The sequence below is a fragment of the Typopeltis vanoorti genome, chromosome 8 (genome assembly GCF_054136105.1).
Source record: "Typopeltis vanoorti isolate ZY-2024b chromosome 8, IOZ_Tvanoo_1.0, whole genome shotgun sequence".
NCBI lineage: Eukaryota > Metazoa > Arthropoda > Arachnida > Uropygi > Thelyphonidae > Typopeltis > Typopeltis vanoorti.
In genome coordinates, this window is record NC_143556.1 from 130,903,610 (window position 1) to 130,920,966 (window position 17,357).

At 36.4% G+C, this 17,357-nt stretch overlaps 1 protein-coding gene across 2 annotated transcripts in view; it reads right to left on the reverse strand.

Annotated features, from left to right (window-relative positions):
- Positions 1-17,357, reverse strand: part of LOC150104355 (mitochondrial import inner membrane translocase subunit Tim13-like) — a 57,366-nt gene that overhangs the window by 34,871 nt on the left and 5,138 nt on the right. For both annotated transcript variants that reach the window (XR_016548694.1, XM_090396943.1), the window contains exon 2: positions 873-941. Coding sequence is in view for 1 of the 2 variants with exons in the window: in XM_090396943.1 (XP_090253069.1) it covers positions 873-941 (69 nt within the window). In the remaining variant the exon portion in view is untranslated. The remainder of the gene's footprint in view (positions 1-872; positions 942-17,357) is intronic.

The following is a 17,357-nucleotide window of genomic DNA, read 5'->3' on the forward strand; positions in this document are numbered from 1 at the left end:
GCTTGCAACTGGACTCAGTTAAATCTATCATGATTGTTAAAACCCATTACAGAAACATGTCATTTTCAGAGTTCTTCGATACAGTATCCAAGAATCGACAACTCTTGCACAAAATAATGATTCTGCAAGTAGCAGTATAATGGGACAGGCAACAACCAGCTGTAATGTACAAGAAGAGGCAGAATAAGGAAGAGAGGAGGTATATATTAAAAATTATAAATTTTTAATATATCATAATTATAAATTTGTTTTTATTTTTTTTAATTTTTAAATTATATTAAATAAATTAAATTATTTTATTTTTCATATAATTTCAGATATTATTCATCTACACAATACACATAAGGCTCGTGTTGTTTATATTTTATATTTTATTCTATTTACATTGTAGTTCCCGTTTTATTGACATATTAACATTTTATATCTTTATTCTATGTCTTTATATTTCATATACTTATTAATGTTTGATTTAAGTGTTACGTGTTTAAGTGTTATTAGAATTCTATTTATTTGACGTATGTATAAACATTTATGTTATCTACATTAATAAATCAAATTCAAATAAATATTTAATTTTTTTATTTTAAAATACATAATGTTAACGAATAAAATTTATTTCTCTTAACCCTTAATTCTACAAAATTTATTGTGTCCTGGTTTTTTGTTTTCAAAAAATGGGATCCCTACCCAGGTCCAATGACACTGACACAACTTAGCACTATGACGTCAGAGGTTTTGGGATTACAAAAGATTAAAAACACCAGCAGTGTTAATATGACTATCAAAGAATAGGTAATGCAAACACTAGGTAAAAAGATGTTATGTTCTGGAAACAATTAAATTACAAGATACTAATCAAAATTACATCTTACCTGCTCAGTGTTGTCCAAACTTGTGCCTGGCTTATAAATGCATTTCTTAAAGCATTTCTCTGATATTCTCTGTTTATATAAAAACATTATATGAGTAACAGTGTATATACAAATACTTCTGTAAAACAAGTTAATTTCAAATCTGAAAATATTAACATGTCCTTCCATATCTAAGTTTGGGTGAAACTGAATTCTTTCATTTTAATTAAAACAAAATTTTTTTTTCCCCTGCAAAGAACAGAAAGTTCAAGCAAAATAGGAATTAAAATAAATGTCAGACAAAACATGGCACGTAAGAATAGTCCATTGTTGTGTCGGAAAAAGGGCTGACTCACTATTCGTAAGCCATTTTGTTTCCGACCCAACACAGAGACAATGAAAACCTAGGGATAAGGACATGCTTATACTTCCAAGGACAGGGCTAAGGGAGAATTGTATATATTTTCACTCAAAGGTATATCAATTTGACTGAGATTATTAATATTAAATAAGCTAAGGAAATCTGTGTTTAAAACTAATATTGTTCTTGAAAAATAAGCAAAGGAAAACTGTGTTACAGGACCAAAATTGTTGTTATTTAATGTGCTTAAGAGATCTGTGTTTTAGAACCATGTTAGAATAGTTCAGAGTTAAGGTGACCAATCGGCCGTAGTAAAGAATATGACGTAGTCAACGAGAGAGAGGGTGCTCGGAAGACAAATATAAGGCGCCGCGCGAGACTCAAACGCTCTCTTGGTTTTTTGTTCCTGTCCAATCCTGGATAGCTGAGAAAGCTTGTCGCCGGTGCCCAGCAACAATCTCCCGGTTGCTGTTGTACCGAGTCGAATAGAGCGACCTAAGGAATGAAGTCAGAATTTCAGTAAAGAGCCGTTGGTGAACCACAGCAATGTAAAGTCAGCGAAGGGCAACCTTCAAAGAAAGTATAAGTAAGTAGCAGAGGCCATAAAACCACGTGGCTAGGAATTACGGAAGTCTTGCCATATCAAAAGTCACGGAAACCCCTTGAACAAAGACAAGATGGTAATGTACAACCTTTGTATAATTATCATAGAATTGTAAATGTAAAAAGGAATAGGAGCCAAGGATTTGAGGAGCTCAACGCATTAACTTACCCATAGTGCCTTAATGACTGGTTGGACTAATTGTCTGTGTCAAGTAAGCTAGTGCCATTCTAAGCTTGTGCCGAGAAGGGAACCTAATCTTAACTGTTTGTCAGGAAGAAGCTATTTGCTGTAGTGTTAGATATTAGCCTGAATCTCACATAAATTGTGGGGGATAGAGATTTTGCAGAATTAGAATTTGTCTTCCATGTTAAAATATAAGTTACAATGAGTTTGATATGCCATGTATAAAGTTTATATCTAATTGCGCTTAGAAAATGAGAATTGAGTAACCCTGTATGGATAAGTCGAGTCTGAGTTTAATAATATGACAGAGTTATACGATTTGTATTACTTAAGCAAAGAGATTGTAATTTTGCATATATCTTAATCTAAAAGGGGGGGGGGAGTTCAGACTCTCAATTTAATTCAAGGAAGGTAACTTAGCATTGTTACTTAAAGTGTATCTATATTAGTGGTTTAATAAATGTATTCTTTTATATCAGAGTTCATGAGTCTATTGTTCTGAGACTGAATTACCACTTATAAAACTTTCGGACCTGTGTGAGTGAAAGGGGAAGCAATTCATGTAAGAAAGGGAACCACGACTGCACATCACGTGATCCCTAATAAATTAATATTATTTATTTGAGTATCAGAATTTAGTTGCCAGCTGGCGCAGTCATTCTAAAAAAATATAAGGCAATGAAATAACTGATATGCATGAGAGATAAGTAAAGCATAGAAAACAGAATAAAAGAATAAGAATAATAAAAGGAAAAGAGACACGACATGAAGACGTAACACCATCATTATTTATGAGGGTGGTCTGAAAAGTTCCTGGCCTAACAATGAAAAAACGAATTTATAATTTCAAAATTATTTTTATTTTTCACATAATCTCCCTTAAGACTAACACATTTATTCCAGCGATACTCCAGTGCCATTATCCCGTCCCTCTAGTGGTTCTCAGTAAGATCTGCAAAATATCCCTCTACAGTTGCAATCACCTCTTGATTCGAAGAAAAACACTGATCAGCGAAGAAGAGTTTTAGTTTTGGGAAGAGATAGAAGTCAGAGGGAACCAAATCTGGAGTAGGGTGGATGTTCCAACAATTCATAGTGCAGATCCCTTAATTTTCCCGCTGCATTGTCCTGATGAAAGATGATTTTTTTCTTCTGCAAACCGGATCTTTTCTCATGAATTTTTAAGTCTAGTCTGGTTACTCCCCGGTTATTGTATTACCCTTTTCAAGATAATTAATAAAAAAAATGCCTTTAGCACCCCAAAACACAGATGCCATGACTTCTCCTGCTGATCGAACCGACTTTGTCTTCTTTGGCACTGAACAACCGGCTTCTGTCGACTGTTTTGACTGCTGTTTGGATTCTGGTGTGAGCCAGTGAATCCAAGTCTCATCCATACTAAATCGAAACACAAAATCATTTTTATTCTTGTTAAAATGCTCCAAGCACAGTTCTGAAATTTTCATGCAAGTGCGTTTTTGATCTGCTGTGAGCAAGCATGTAACCCATCTTGTGCAAGGCTTTTTCATGTGCAATTCTTCTTGCAAAAGAAGAATTGCATATGAAAATTGCATATCCTACATGTTCTTTTGAAATGCCTATAGTCTCAGCAATTTCCTGCACTTTGACTCTCTGGTCATCCAATACCATATCGTGCACTTGATCAATGATTTCTGCTGTTGTTTCACTTTTTGGATGTCCTTCACACGGATCATCTTTAAGGCTGGTACGGCCACGTTTAAACTTGGCAGCCCATTTCTTAATTCTCGAAAACAAAGGAGAAGAGTGCCCATAAACTTTTATGGATTTAAAATGAATTTCTTTTGCCGTTAAACCTTCTTTTACAAAGAATTTTATAACTGCACAATACTCAATTTTATCCATTTCAAGGGATACGGCAAACACTTTTGCTTCAGACAGCTGTATAAAATAAACTATTCAATAGAATGATTTGCAATTTAACATGGATGCTTATGAGAGATGTGCCAACTTACAAACAAAAAACTCTTGCCGATAGTGTTGCCATCTACAGTCGAGGCTGAGAACTTTTCAGATCACTTCATAAAGTTATTCATCCAATCACAAAAGATATCATCATTGTTATCATCAACAGCTTTCTTCAGTCTGCTGCTGAACAAATGTCTCTCAAAGCTTCTTCCATTTCAGCTGATCTTGTGCACCTCTTCACCTTAAAGATCCATTACATCTCATCATCCTATCTTACTGCAGGTCTACCTGGTTTCTGATAATCAGTTCTTGCTGCCATTCTGTTATTTTCTTTGTCCATTTGTTGGCAGACATTCTCTTCACATCTTGCTCAGTACCATTTATTGCCTTATTACCGATGCAACATCCATTACCACTGACTGCTTTGATATCCAATTATTATTCTTTTTATGTATTATTTTATGTTATTCCCAAAAAATTGGCTCTTTCCATGTTTTCTTCTGTTATTTTCACCTCTATAGGCCATTGTGTAAAGAGTATCCACTGGCTATAGATCTTTCTTTGGTAAATGCCTTTAAATATATATTTAAAGAGATAATATATATACAGGGGGTCTTCGACCTACGTCGTCCTTGACATTGTGGCGGTAATCCCATAAATAATTTAAAAAATAAATTTAGACTTGAAGCAGCGCGACGTAAAATTCAAATGTCGCGGGCGAACTTGTCTGTGAGTGCGGCAGAAGAATATGCCGTTAGGCAGCATTTGTTTGGGAGAGTTGGCGTCGCTTGTGTCTAAGCATACACTCTTTGGGTACCATGTACTTTGTTTACATCTGCTCTCTCACTTTTGTGTTTGTGTTTTTTTGTGACTTTTTACCCTTCAATATGGCTCCCAAACGTAAGGCAGACTCTTCCGATGGCAGCGTGTCGAAGAAAAGGAAAGCCATGACATTAGAAGTGAAATTAGACATTATTAAAAGGGCAAAAAAGGGAGAAACGCCAACGAACATTGGCTGCATGTTCAACTTAAGTCGTACCACAGTCAGGGCTATTATCAAGGATAAAGTTCGCATCCTTGAACACGTGAAAGGATTGGTGCCCATGAAATCGACTGTGATTACGAAAAAACGTAGTAGGCTCATGATTGAGATGGAAAGGCTTCTTGTTCTTTGGCTGGAAGACCAGCATCAACGCCGTATCCATTAGCCTCATGTTAATTCAAGAAAAGGAGAAAAGATTGTTTGAGGCATTGAAAAGTGAAAGGGGGGAAACGAGTGCAGGTGAAGAGTTTAATGCTAGTAAAGGTTGGTTTATGCAGTTTAAGGCCCGGATCAATTTACATAACCTTAAGGTGCAAGGTGAAGCTACTAGTGAGTTTCCTGAGATAATAAGGGAGGGGGGGGATACAGTGCTCAACAAGTGTTTAATGTGGACGAGACAGGCCTATTTTGGAAACGTACTATTTGAATTCTGTACTATACAGTAATTATGTTCTCCCTTTCATTTTCCTATGGCCTAGTTCTGTTTCTTGATATATACGTATGACTTTAGGGTGTTTTAGGTTAGGTAAGTAACTTAGGCTATGGAAATTCCGACTTGCATCGAAAATCGCCTTACATCGGTCCATAGGAAAGGATCTGCAACATAACTCAAGGATCCCCTGTATATCATTTATAGACATATTTTAGTCATAATTTAGTCATTTATAGACATATTTTAGTCATAATTTAGTCATTTATAGACATATTACAATTCTAGCCAAAATTTCATTATCGAGTTTATGGCCTTTATCATCATCATTAAATTCCTGAGATGTACCCTCAAGGGGTGTATTAGGATATGATAGTACTACATGAAAAACTTAGATCCCCACTAACTTCCAATCTATAATTTTTCTACCTGTCAAAACGTCAACATTATCAGATCTTATATTTCTCTCTTCTAAGGCATTTTTATTGCATCAATTCACCTATATCTTGGTCTTCCTCTGGGTCTTTTATCTGCCAACCTGGCAGAAAACACTTGTTTTGCTAATCTTTCCTCTCCCATTCTGTTTAAGTGACCATACCAGCTGAGATTATAGCTCTGCTAACACATTCCTGGATGCTAATTCTTTCCTAATATCCTCGTTTTTAATATAACATGCCACTGATGCCATCTGTTCACGTCACTAATCTTTCTCGGGACTATCATATCTGCAGTCTCTAGTCTTTGGTCGAGTGTTTTATTTCTAACCCAGCTCTCAGATCTGTAAGTTAAAATTGGTTTGAACACTGTCTTGTATACAGCTAATTTATGGCCTTTATTATTATTATTATTTGCTATCTCCATGGTGTATGGGAGACCCAAACTAAATAAACCTATCATACCTCTCCTTAAACCCATTCACTGTCAGGGAACTCACAACTAATTCTATCAACCCATTCTGCTCATTCACTACTCTCCATGCAAAACATCTGTTCCTCACAACATCCTTACTAACCACTCTAACACGACTTCCATGGATGGCTGCTATTTCTCTGACTATGTCATATATTGAAAAATTTCCTTTGCATCAATTTTATAAAACCCCTTTAATATCTCAAAAGTTTCTATCATGCCCCCTCTTTTCCACCTATCAACTAAACTTGTAACCCACAAACCTTCACCCTATCCTCATAGGAATATTTCAGTCCCTGACCTCATCTTAGTCACTCGTCTCTGAACCTTCTCTACCACCTCCTATCTCCAAGGAAAAAAAGAACCATACATCACACCTCCACCTCTAAATTTCATAGTTGCAGTTATGCACTCTGGTAAGAGCAATCACAGACATCTGCCACACAAACAACTGTCCATCTGCTTGGTGGAAGGCATAGCACGATTTGTCACTCCATAACATAACTTTTCAAACTTCTACATCCCACTGTACATGCTCTTTGTACCAGTGAAGATGAGGCTACATGTTGGTTCAGGTAATGTGGGCTTACATATTGTGACCCTACCATGGAAACCCAAGTTGGGAGCCTCGGTTCTAAACGTTTTTGAGCATATTTGTGTTCCAGTCAATGCCTAACACTCAACATTCAATGTGTTGGTCAACAAATGGTGAGTTTTACATAGTATCCTTTGTAGCACCCTATAGTCACATTTGGTGAGTATGATGGGTTGTCCACTGCGGGTAGCACTTGCAGCTGACTCCCTGCACTTCTATCTCAGTACGTTATCACTGACTGTTGACCTGAGATGGTCCAATTCATCAACATTTTCTGAAAAGATAGGACTGCAACATGGCATCCTACCACATCTCTTTCACATTTCGTCAGTTCCCTTCTTGCAACCATTTCACCTGGATACATTATATTCATCCAATTTATACCAACTACAAACACGTGACTGCAATGCACCTTGCCCATGGGGGTGTCCAAAGACTTCTTTCCAAGCAGTGTATGTGTTTATGTATTTGCGTGTATATACATACACACACATATAATACCAGGCAATATTTTCATGGAAACTAACTTTTTTGCAGAGACAAAGTCCACGAAGGAATTAATTTATTAAATTATTTACATAAGATACTTTCTCCTGGTTGAAAATAAAACTCTTTATTGCATTCACTCGAAGAGTTCACCATGATCAAATAACTTCATAACAAAGGAGACGATGTTTTAAAATGAAATATAAAATGTCAAAATTATGCAAAGAAAATTAGACAATATAATTTGAATGCATTAAGGAGGCAAAAAAAAAAAAAAATTACACGCCACTTGTCTCTGATAAGTTGCCTGTGGCAAGTGGATTTCTGGAGCCATAGATATGAGAGTTCTGAGAAAGATTAAGAGAGTGAACAGATAGCATCAATCAGTATCACGTAAAAATGATGTTATGAAAGAACTTAACATTATTAGCATTCGGGAATGTATTAGCACACACTAATCCATGGTATGGTGTCTTAAACAGAATGGAAGAGGGAAGATTAGCAAAACAAGCATTTATTGCCAGGATGGCAGGAAAAGGATCAAGTGAAAGACCAAAATCTGGATGGAATGATACAGTAAAAAAGTGCTTTAGAAGACAGAAGTACAAGATTTTATAATATTGGAGTTTTGACAGATAACAGATTACTTTGGGGGAAAATTGTTGATAGAAAGTTAACAATGATGTAGCTTTTTCACTCAGTTGTATCATGATATCCTGCACACTTCCTGAGGATACATTTCAGGAATTTGATGATGATGACTGCATATAGCTGAGTTAACTGTGTGTACATATTATTATTATGATTCAGGCCTTCATGGAGACAAAAGACTCACCGTGGGAGGCCCATCCTAGAAAACAAAGTCTATCACACCACTCCTTGAACTCACTGACCATTTGTGATCTCACCACTCTACCAGGTAATGCATTCCACGGTTCAACAACCCTCCATAAAGCTAACTTTATTGTGCATTAGGAAAACAACTTACTGCACACAAAGCTACACCTCTTACTTCAATCCCATGATACTTGATATTTAGAAATGTTATTAACAATAATTAATAACAAATAAAGAAAATGATTAATGAAATTACTTGCACATATTGTTAGCCCATGAGTAATGCAGGCATGTCTGTTCTGTAATAATAAGAAAAAAAACAACAACAACATAAAATCTAAATTCTTAATGCAATAATCAACAATCACTTACAGAATACAGTTTAGAGAGAGAGAGAAATATACTTTGTACCTGCATCCTCTCTCCAGCCAAAAGGCTGTGGCTTCGAATCCTAACGTGGGCATGAATGTTTGTGGAAATACTAGTGGTGGTCAGGGTAGATGGCATTGGTGTAGTTACGGTCAGCTGGTGGATTGAGTGGTAGAGACAGAGTTGTAGAGCAGGTGTCCTCCCTAGATGAGTCTCTGGATTCCCTGGAGGTGTCAAATAATAATAATAATAATTTATCTAATATTTATGAAGTATCTACAAACCATCCTTTTTTTCTCCATATCTTCGATGTGCTCTTGCATGTGTCTCTTTTGACTGATCTATCTGTTCCACATAGCAAAACAGTAATCTTGTATATTCTTTTTAGAGGTGAATGGGAAAGTTTCAAAGATCGATGGATACTTGAGATCTTGTTTAGTAGGAGAAAGCTTGATGCAGTATCCTTGCTGTCTTATCCATGATAAGATTCTTTTTCAATTCTTCTGGGTTACTGTTCTGATGTTGTATTTTCCCCCACCCTCCTTGATGAAGTGTATTATAATACAGTACAGTGGAGATTTTAACTTAATAAAATTTATCAACAAACAGTCTATCTCCATATAGAATTTATACCACACAAAGATTTGACATGTTCCTTATCCACAGAAACAAGATTCTAAAAGTTGCCAACAAATTTATGCATTTTTTCAACTGTTTTGACATTTGCTGGTAATTTTGTAATCTCCTATATGTTCTGCTGATGCAAAGTTAAAATAGCAGAACATTTTGATCATATGCATTTATGCATAGACAGTTCCTTTGTCAACAGGTTATCAAGCCTAACATATAATAGGGAAGTGACGATGATATATATTGGATATATAATTGGAATTATAAGACAGGTGATTATAATAGTCTTAGATATTAATTTGGTTCAGTTCATGGAGGAGAAATCGGAAGGGCAAGATATCATTAGTGCTTGGGAAATTGTGAAGGAATATTTATTAGAAGCAATAGCAAGCTGTATACCATAAGTGAAGAAGAGAACACAAACAGGAACTACAGGTAAAAAAGAGGTTATGGAAGAGATACAAGGAGAGGGATAGAGAGCAGATGCATGAAGAATATAAGAAAAGGGCAAGGAGAGTGATTGGTATGGTAAGGAAGGCAAAACTGAAATATAAGAAGAGATTGGCACTGAGATCCAAAGAAAATCCTAAGGAATTTTTTAGCTATGTGGCCAGTAAGAGGAGAAATGATTGTGGAAGAATGACAATGATGGATAAAAATGGGAATAGAGTGACTGATGCAAAGGATTGTTCATTGAACACTTTATTAGGATATTTCATTCTGGAGAAATGGGTTTTAATACTAGAGGGATATGGCATGTTCAAGGTGCAAGAAGAGAGTGTGTGTTTCAAATACTGAGTACTCTGGATGTCGATAAAGTAGTGGGACTGGATGGAATTTTGCCACAGGTTTTGAGAGAATGTGCTAAAGAACTGACAACTCAATTGACCTGGCATTTCATTGATAGTCTGGCCAAGGGAACGGTATCCAAGGAGTGGAAGAAGGGTAAGATAGTGCCATGGTATAAGGGTGGTAGCAGACTGAAAGTGTCAAATAATAGACCAGTTTGTGCTTCATCAGTAGTTAAAATCATGGAGAAATTAGTGAGGAATATATACAGCATTGGGCAGATAAGGGTAATGTTATCTGTGAGAATCCACGTGGATCTGTTAAGGCAGGGGTGGCCAACCTTTTATAGTTCATGCGTCAATTTTTTTCATTTTTTAGTTAAGATGCGTCATACAAACTTATACCACTTTTCAGCCCTTTTAAAATATGGTAATATGGTAATATGGATATATTTAACAGTTATGCATAAAATGATTTATTATATATATATATAGTAATATAGACACTTTTAGCAGTTTTAAATAAAAGGATTTCATATAAAGACAAGATAAACATTAATTATTTTATTGAGACTTTTGAAATTGCTAAGCTTGTAATGTTTGGAGTTAAATCAGTTACAGAAAGCATCAAGCAGTTTTTCAAATTTGAATCAGTCAGTTGCAACCTTAATCATTTTCATTGATGAAAATGCTTGTTCGCATCTGTATGTAGTTCCAAAACGACAGATATAACTGAGCAAATTTTCTCAGTTCTGGAAAATGTTCACAGGGAACAATCACCAGAAATTGATTATATCAGAAGCATCTGGGAGTGGTGGAAGTTCATTAAATTTCATTTTCAATAAAGAATTGGTTTTGAGATCAATAAGTTCCATTTGTATGTTACTAGGCATCGTCAAGATTTTTTGTTCAGTAAGTGAAAAGGGATTTATAAATGCAAGTATGCAGTCTTCTTCTTCAGCAAAATCGCAAAAACGACTAAGGACTCTTGCAATAATCTGAGTTTGTCAGTATATTCTGTAAAGTTCCCATTATCTTCAACAGATTCACTATGTTCTTTTAAATGTGGAAGACTCAAATCCCCGTTTTCTAACTGGGAGATGAAGAGTTTTAATTTCATTTTGAATGTATCAATGTCATTTACTAAGCTAGGAAACAATTTGTTCTTGCCCTGCAGTTTCAAATTTAGATCACTGAGGGGGGTGGTAACATCAACTAAAAATATTAAATCAAATAGCCATTTCTCATCAACAGGGCTTTTTCCTCATGCAGCTCATCCTTCTCTTCCAGAAAATTACGAACACTTTCTTTCAGCTTCCAAAATCTACTGAGGACTTGTCCTTTAGAAAGCCAGCACACCTCACAATGAAGGATGAGATCACCATATTCCATATCTAGCAGTTCACAATATTCTCTGAATTCTCTTCTGTTTAACCCTCTTGCTCTAATTTTATTTACACACTTTACAACTGGTATCATAACATGCTTCAAATTTAGAGTGTTTCCACACAGAGATTCTTCATGTATAATACAGTGATACTTTAGTAGAGAATGACCTAAAAACCTTTCAAGTAAAGTTACAGTCCCAGAAACTCTACCTACCATTGACGGTGCTCCATCAGTGCAAACAATGATGAGCTTACTAGAATCTAGTTGTTGATTTTTTAGACATGACTTTACTTTGTCAAATATGTCTGACCCTCTGGTTTTTCCATGAAGTGACAAGACCGATAAGTTCTTCAAAGATGTTAAAATTACCATCAATTCATCTTATAAAAATGCTTAATTGGGCTACATCACGTATGTCAGCGGATTCGTCCAAGGCTAAAGAAAAGAAAGAACAAGCATGAACATAGTGTTTCAATTGCTCAGTAACATCATGGGAAAGTTCTTCGATGCGTCTTGTAATTGTTAGCTTGGACAGAGCAATTTGGTTTACTTTTCTTTCAACATTCTTATCACCAAGACATTTTGCAAATTTTTCGAGACAGGGCTTAAAAACTTCCTCTCCATCAGAGAAAGGCTTGTGTTTCTTAGCCAACACAAAGGCAATTTCATAAGACGCCTCCAGCATTGCCACACTTTCACAACTTCGTTTCACAAATATATTTGTCTCTTTTTTATTTCTTCCTTTTTCTTAACCACACATTCTTTCTGCAACTCAGACTCAGGAACTAACTTCAGTTTATCTTCTAATTCATCTTGATGTTTTCTATAGTGTCTGTTAAGATCATGTCTTCTATTATCTGAGAGAGTTCACAAACAAAGCGCAACGGTTTTCCTGAAGGACCCGCAATAAATAAGAACTCATTTACCCACAGTTCATTAAACTGGCGCTTGCTATCACCTTCTGCTTATTTTCTTTTGTAAAGTAATGGGTAACTGATTGTAAAAAAAAAATTATTTCAAAAAGTAAAGCTTATTATTAAATAATTTATTTAAATTATTTTATCGTTTTAAACATTATGAACATTCAAAAACAGTTCTGATGATGACCCTAGGCCGAATCATTGAAAATGTCAACTGTGTTGTGAATGGAGAACCTGTGGAATAAGTAAAACATTTCAGCTACTTAGGCACGATTTTTACTGAAGATGGTAAATTAAATATGGAAATAGACAACAGAATCAGCAAAGCTGGTATGGTGGGAAGTCAATTGAATAAATTCATATGGAATAAGAGAGAAATTAGTCGGAACACTAAATTAGCTGTATACAAGACAGTGTTCAAACCGATTTTAACTTATGGATCTGAGAGCTGGGTCAGAAGTAAAACACTCGACCAAAGACTAGAGACTGCAGATATGAGAGTCCTGAGAAAGATCAGAGGTGTGAACCAATGGCATCAATGGCAATATCATATTAAAAATGAGGATATTAGGAAAGAACTTGACATTGTCAGCATCCAGGAATGCGTTAGCAGAACTAATCTCAGGTGGTATGGTCACTTAAACAGAATGGGCGAAGAAAGATTAGCAAAACAAGTGTTCTCTTCCAGGTTGGCAGCAAAACCAAGATATAGGTGGATTGATACAGTGCCTTAGACGATAGAAATATAAGATCTGATAATGTTGGAGTCTTGAAAAGTAACAGACTGATTTGGAGGAAAATTACATCATTACTAACTTCATAGGAAGTTAGTAATGATGTAATTTTTTCCATGCAGTACTATCATATCCTGTACACCCCTTGAGGGTACATGGCAGGAATTTGATGATGATGAAAAACAGTTCTACAAGTTTAAGATAAGATTCCTGTTTTCATGAAGGCCTAATAGTTCTATAAAAATCATATATATATTTTTTTTCATAGAGAGTTTTCGTCTCTCTCTCTCTCTCTCTCGTAATATATTATGTCCAATGAAATACGAGATCGCTTCCTGCCATAAAACAGTCGATCAGCTGGCAATCACACACACACAACCCAAACATCCTCATTACGAAAGCTTTGCTGATGATCAGTTACATTTTAGGAATAAACCTACGATACGTAAATATAAAGGAAAGATATTGTATAAAAAAAACATAAAAACACACACACACTGAATAACTGCACGTTTCAGTAATCGGCAAATTAGGGGAGCAGGCAAGAACTTGACATATGCGTTCAAAATAAAAAAAATTATTTTAAAATTTACAGAATTATATTAAGCCTTCATGAAAACAGAAATCTTATCTTAAACTTAAAGAACTGTTAATAAAAACATATAAGTTTGAAAACACAGAATTGTTCACTCACATCGAACGTTATGACAAAAGTCAGCTGTAAACTGATTGAGTAACTGGTGACGCATGTCAGCATTTGCCGGTGCCTGTTGCTTCAAGATCAAACAAGCATAATAAGTACGCACTCTAGAATTCAGTGGTAGGTTAATTGTGTGTAATATATATATATATATATATATATATACATCGTATACAAAATTTTTTAAAAGTTTTCTCTGGGGTTCAGTGCACCACTTCTAATCATGCAATGTGCCATAGGTTGGCCACCCCTGTGTTGAGGGGACACTCTTGCTTTAGTAATATGATTGCCTTTTATTATAAAGTGACAATGGTTGATGACGGAAAGGAATATTCTGTCATTTTTTGGATTTTACAAAAGGCATTTGACAACATGAAAACCTTTTAAGGAAGTGACAAATTGTAAGGTAATCCCAACAGATCAGGTAGCAGAGCAACACCGGCTGCTGTGTGCAGACATTAAAATAAGGTCAAAGATAAGAACTTTTGGAAGCCCGGGATGAAGACAATTAGGTGGTTTCACTTAAAAGAAGAGTGTGAGGAACCGTTTTAGGTGAAGTGTACAAGATTGGTGGAGACATAATTCAAAAGCAATTCTGAGCTGTGCAATCAAGGTGCTTGGTGAAACATCTGAAAAGATTAGAGAGAAGGAGGAGGGTTGGTGGTGGAATAATAATGTACAAGAAGCAGCGATGGTTAAGAGGAAGGCAAAGCAGAGTCAAGAGTGGAAGAGGACAGAGAGAGAAAGCGAGAAGCCAAGAGAGTTGTGGCACAGGCAAAGGCCATTGCATATCAAGATCTTTATGATGAATTAGAAACAAAGGAAGGACAAAGAAAAATTTATCGATTAGCAAAATGTAGAAATAAGACATCAAAGGACATCTTACATGTGAGGCAGATCAAAGACTCTGGAGGAAGAGTATTAAGGAAGGATGTGGATATAAGAAACACATGGAGAATATACTTTGAAGGACTTTTGAATGAGGAAAATGCGAGGACTCACAGAGAAGATGGGCAGCCTTATGAGGAGATGGTGCAGAACATCAGCAAAGTAGAAGTGAAGCAAGCCATGAAGAGGATGGAGAATGGAAAATTGGTGGGCCGACAGGATCCCACCGATCCTGTGGAGGGAAAGTACTCCTGTCCCCATCTACAAGGGTAAAGTTAATGTCCCACACAATGAAAATCCTAGAAAGCGTTCTTGATGGAAGATTGAAGAAGGAGCTTGAGACTGCAAAGGAGCAATTTGATTTTATGCCTGTCGATCAACGACAGATGCTATCTTTGGGTTACGGCAGATGATGGAAAAGTTTCGAGAGAAACAAGAGCTACATCTGGTGTTTATTGATCTGGAGAAAACGTACGATACAGTGCCAAGGCAAGACGTCTGGAGGTGTCTGAGGGAGAAGAATGTACCAGAGAAATATGTTAGGTTGGTGCAGGAGATGTACAGAAATGTGAAGGCAAGAGTTCGGAGCGGACTGTGACAGACTGAAAGTTTTCAAGTGACAGTCGGCTTGCATCAAGGGTCAGCATTAAGTCTGTTCCTGTTTAATATTGTGATGGAGGTGGTGAGAGAAGACGAGCCTTGAATAATGTTGTATATTTTGGCTGCTAGAGGGATTCGTAGTCGTATGTGTGTGTTGAAAGCGCCTGATAAGATAAGTGTTATTTTAAGTTATCGTTGATAAAATTACTTGAATATTACGTAGTTTTGTTTGCCTTGCATTATCTTAGTGAGTCTGTTTGTGTGTTTTTGATGTTTCATTTTATAATTTGATAAAATATGTTAGAAGTATGGCTCCCATACGAAGGAAAATGGCAGCCAGTAATGATGGTTCGCCATCTTTATTCAAGAACGGTAATATAAAGGAGATGATTCAGTGTACTATCTGCGAGATGTACGCTTTGCGGAGTGCGGTCGGAGTGTGGTTAGATGATAATAAAGGAGTGTGATATGAAATGAATGTGTGTAGAAAATGTAGGGAGAATGAGGAATTAAAGTGTATTTCGGGTCGTGAGTGTGATATTTTTATCAAACTTCAGAATGAAGAAAATAGTGATATGACAAGAAATGGTGAGGTTGTACCAGAGAACTGTGAGGGTGTAAATGATAGTATTAATTCAGAGCATATTAATGGTTTTACAGAGAATAAAAAAGATGAGACAGATGCAATGAGTGAGATCGAGTTGTTGAGTGGTGCGATACAAAGGGCAAAACAGCAGCTAGGAGCGTATGAGCAAAAGTCGACTGAATGAACCAACCAATAATAAAAAGTATGATAGGAAAAATAAGCGTAAGTGTGAACATGAACAAAATGAAGGATAGAGTGCTGTATGGAGACTCGTTAGTAGAGGATTTGACAAAATCGTACCAACCTGGTGCGACCATAAAGGATGTAACTGAGTCTATTAGAGAGCAAAAGGAAAGGGTGAAAGAAATGATTGTTGTGGCAGGTACGAATGATTTGAAAGGAGATAAAATGGAAATGATAGAGGACCTGAATGAATTGTTTGAGGTAGCAAAAGAAAAGAGTGAGAGAGTTAGAATGATTAGTCTTTTGCCAAGGTATGACAGGGAATGTTTAAAAGGAGGGCCATAATTGCAAATGACTTTATGCGTGGGTTATGTATGATGAGTGGTATGGAATTTGTGGACGTGTGGAGTGAGTTCAATGGGCGACAGGATCTATATAAGATGGATGGCTTGCATTTGAATGGATACGGTGTAAGAAGACTTGAAAAAGTGTTGCTGAATGTAGTGGATGTGCAAAATCAGGGAAACTAGATTTATTCGGGGGGGGGGGGTTGATATACAGTCCTTAGGGAGGCAGTTGAATGTATGAATGAGTATAATATGCCCGAGCAAATAAGGACAACAAATCAGAATGGGATAGTTAATATAAGGCATCAAGGTAGGGTTGGGGCTAATGGGGGTCTTAAATTCATGTACACTAATGCTAGGAGTATTAGGAACAAGAAGAAAGAGTTTTTGGCCATGGTTGGCACTTCCAGACCACAGGTTATTGGTATTAGTGAATCATGGCTCACTGTAGATGATATAGCTAGTGGGATTGAATGTGATGGATATAATGTGTTCAGGAATGACAGGGAGAATAAAATGGGGGGAGGAGTATTGTTGATGATAGCTGATGAGCTGCAGCAAAGGAGAATAGAAGTTGAATTGCAGGATAGAGAAAAGAGCACATTTGAGGCCATTTGGTGTGAGATTGTGGCTAGCAGAACAAAATATACAATTGGGTGCTGCTATAGACCAGGTGATGGACAAGATGGTGGTGACAGCATGCACAAGCAAATAGAAGAAATGAGTAGAAGGAGGGTAATTATTATGGGAGATTTCAACTATGGTCGCATTGATTGGAGTGAGGAGAGAACACACGGGAGGAAGGAATTGGATTTTATGCAGTTATTAAGGGATAACTATCTGCGACAGCATGTAATGGAAAATACTATGGGTCAGAGAGTGCTTGACCTAGTAATTACATCTGAGGATTTGGCTGTAACAAATATGACCACATTGCCACCAATTGGTGAGCGTGATCATAGGGTCTTGACTTGGGAG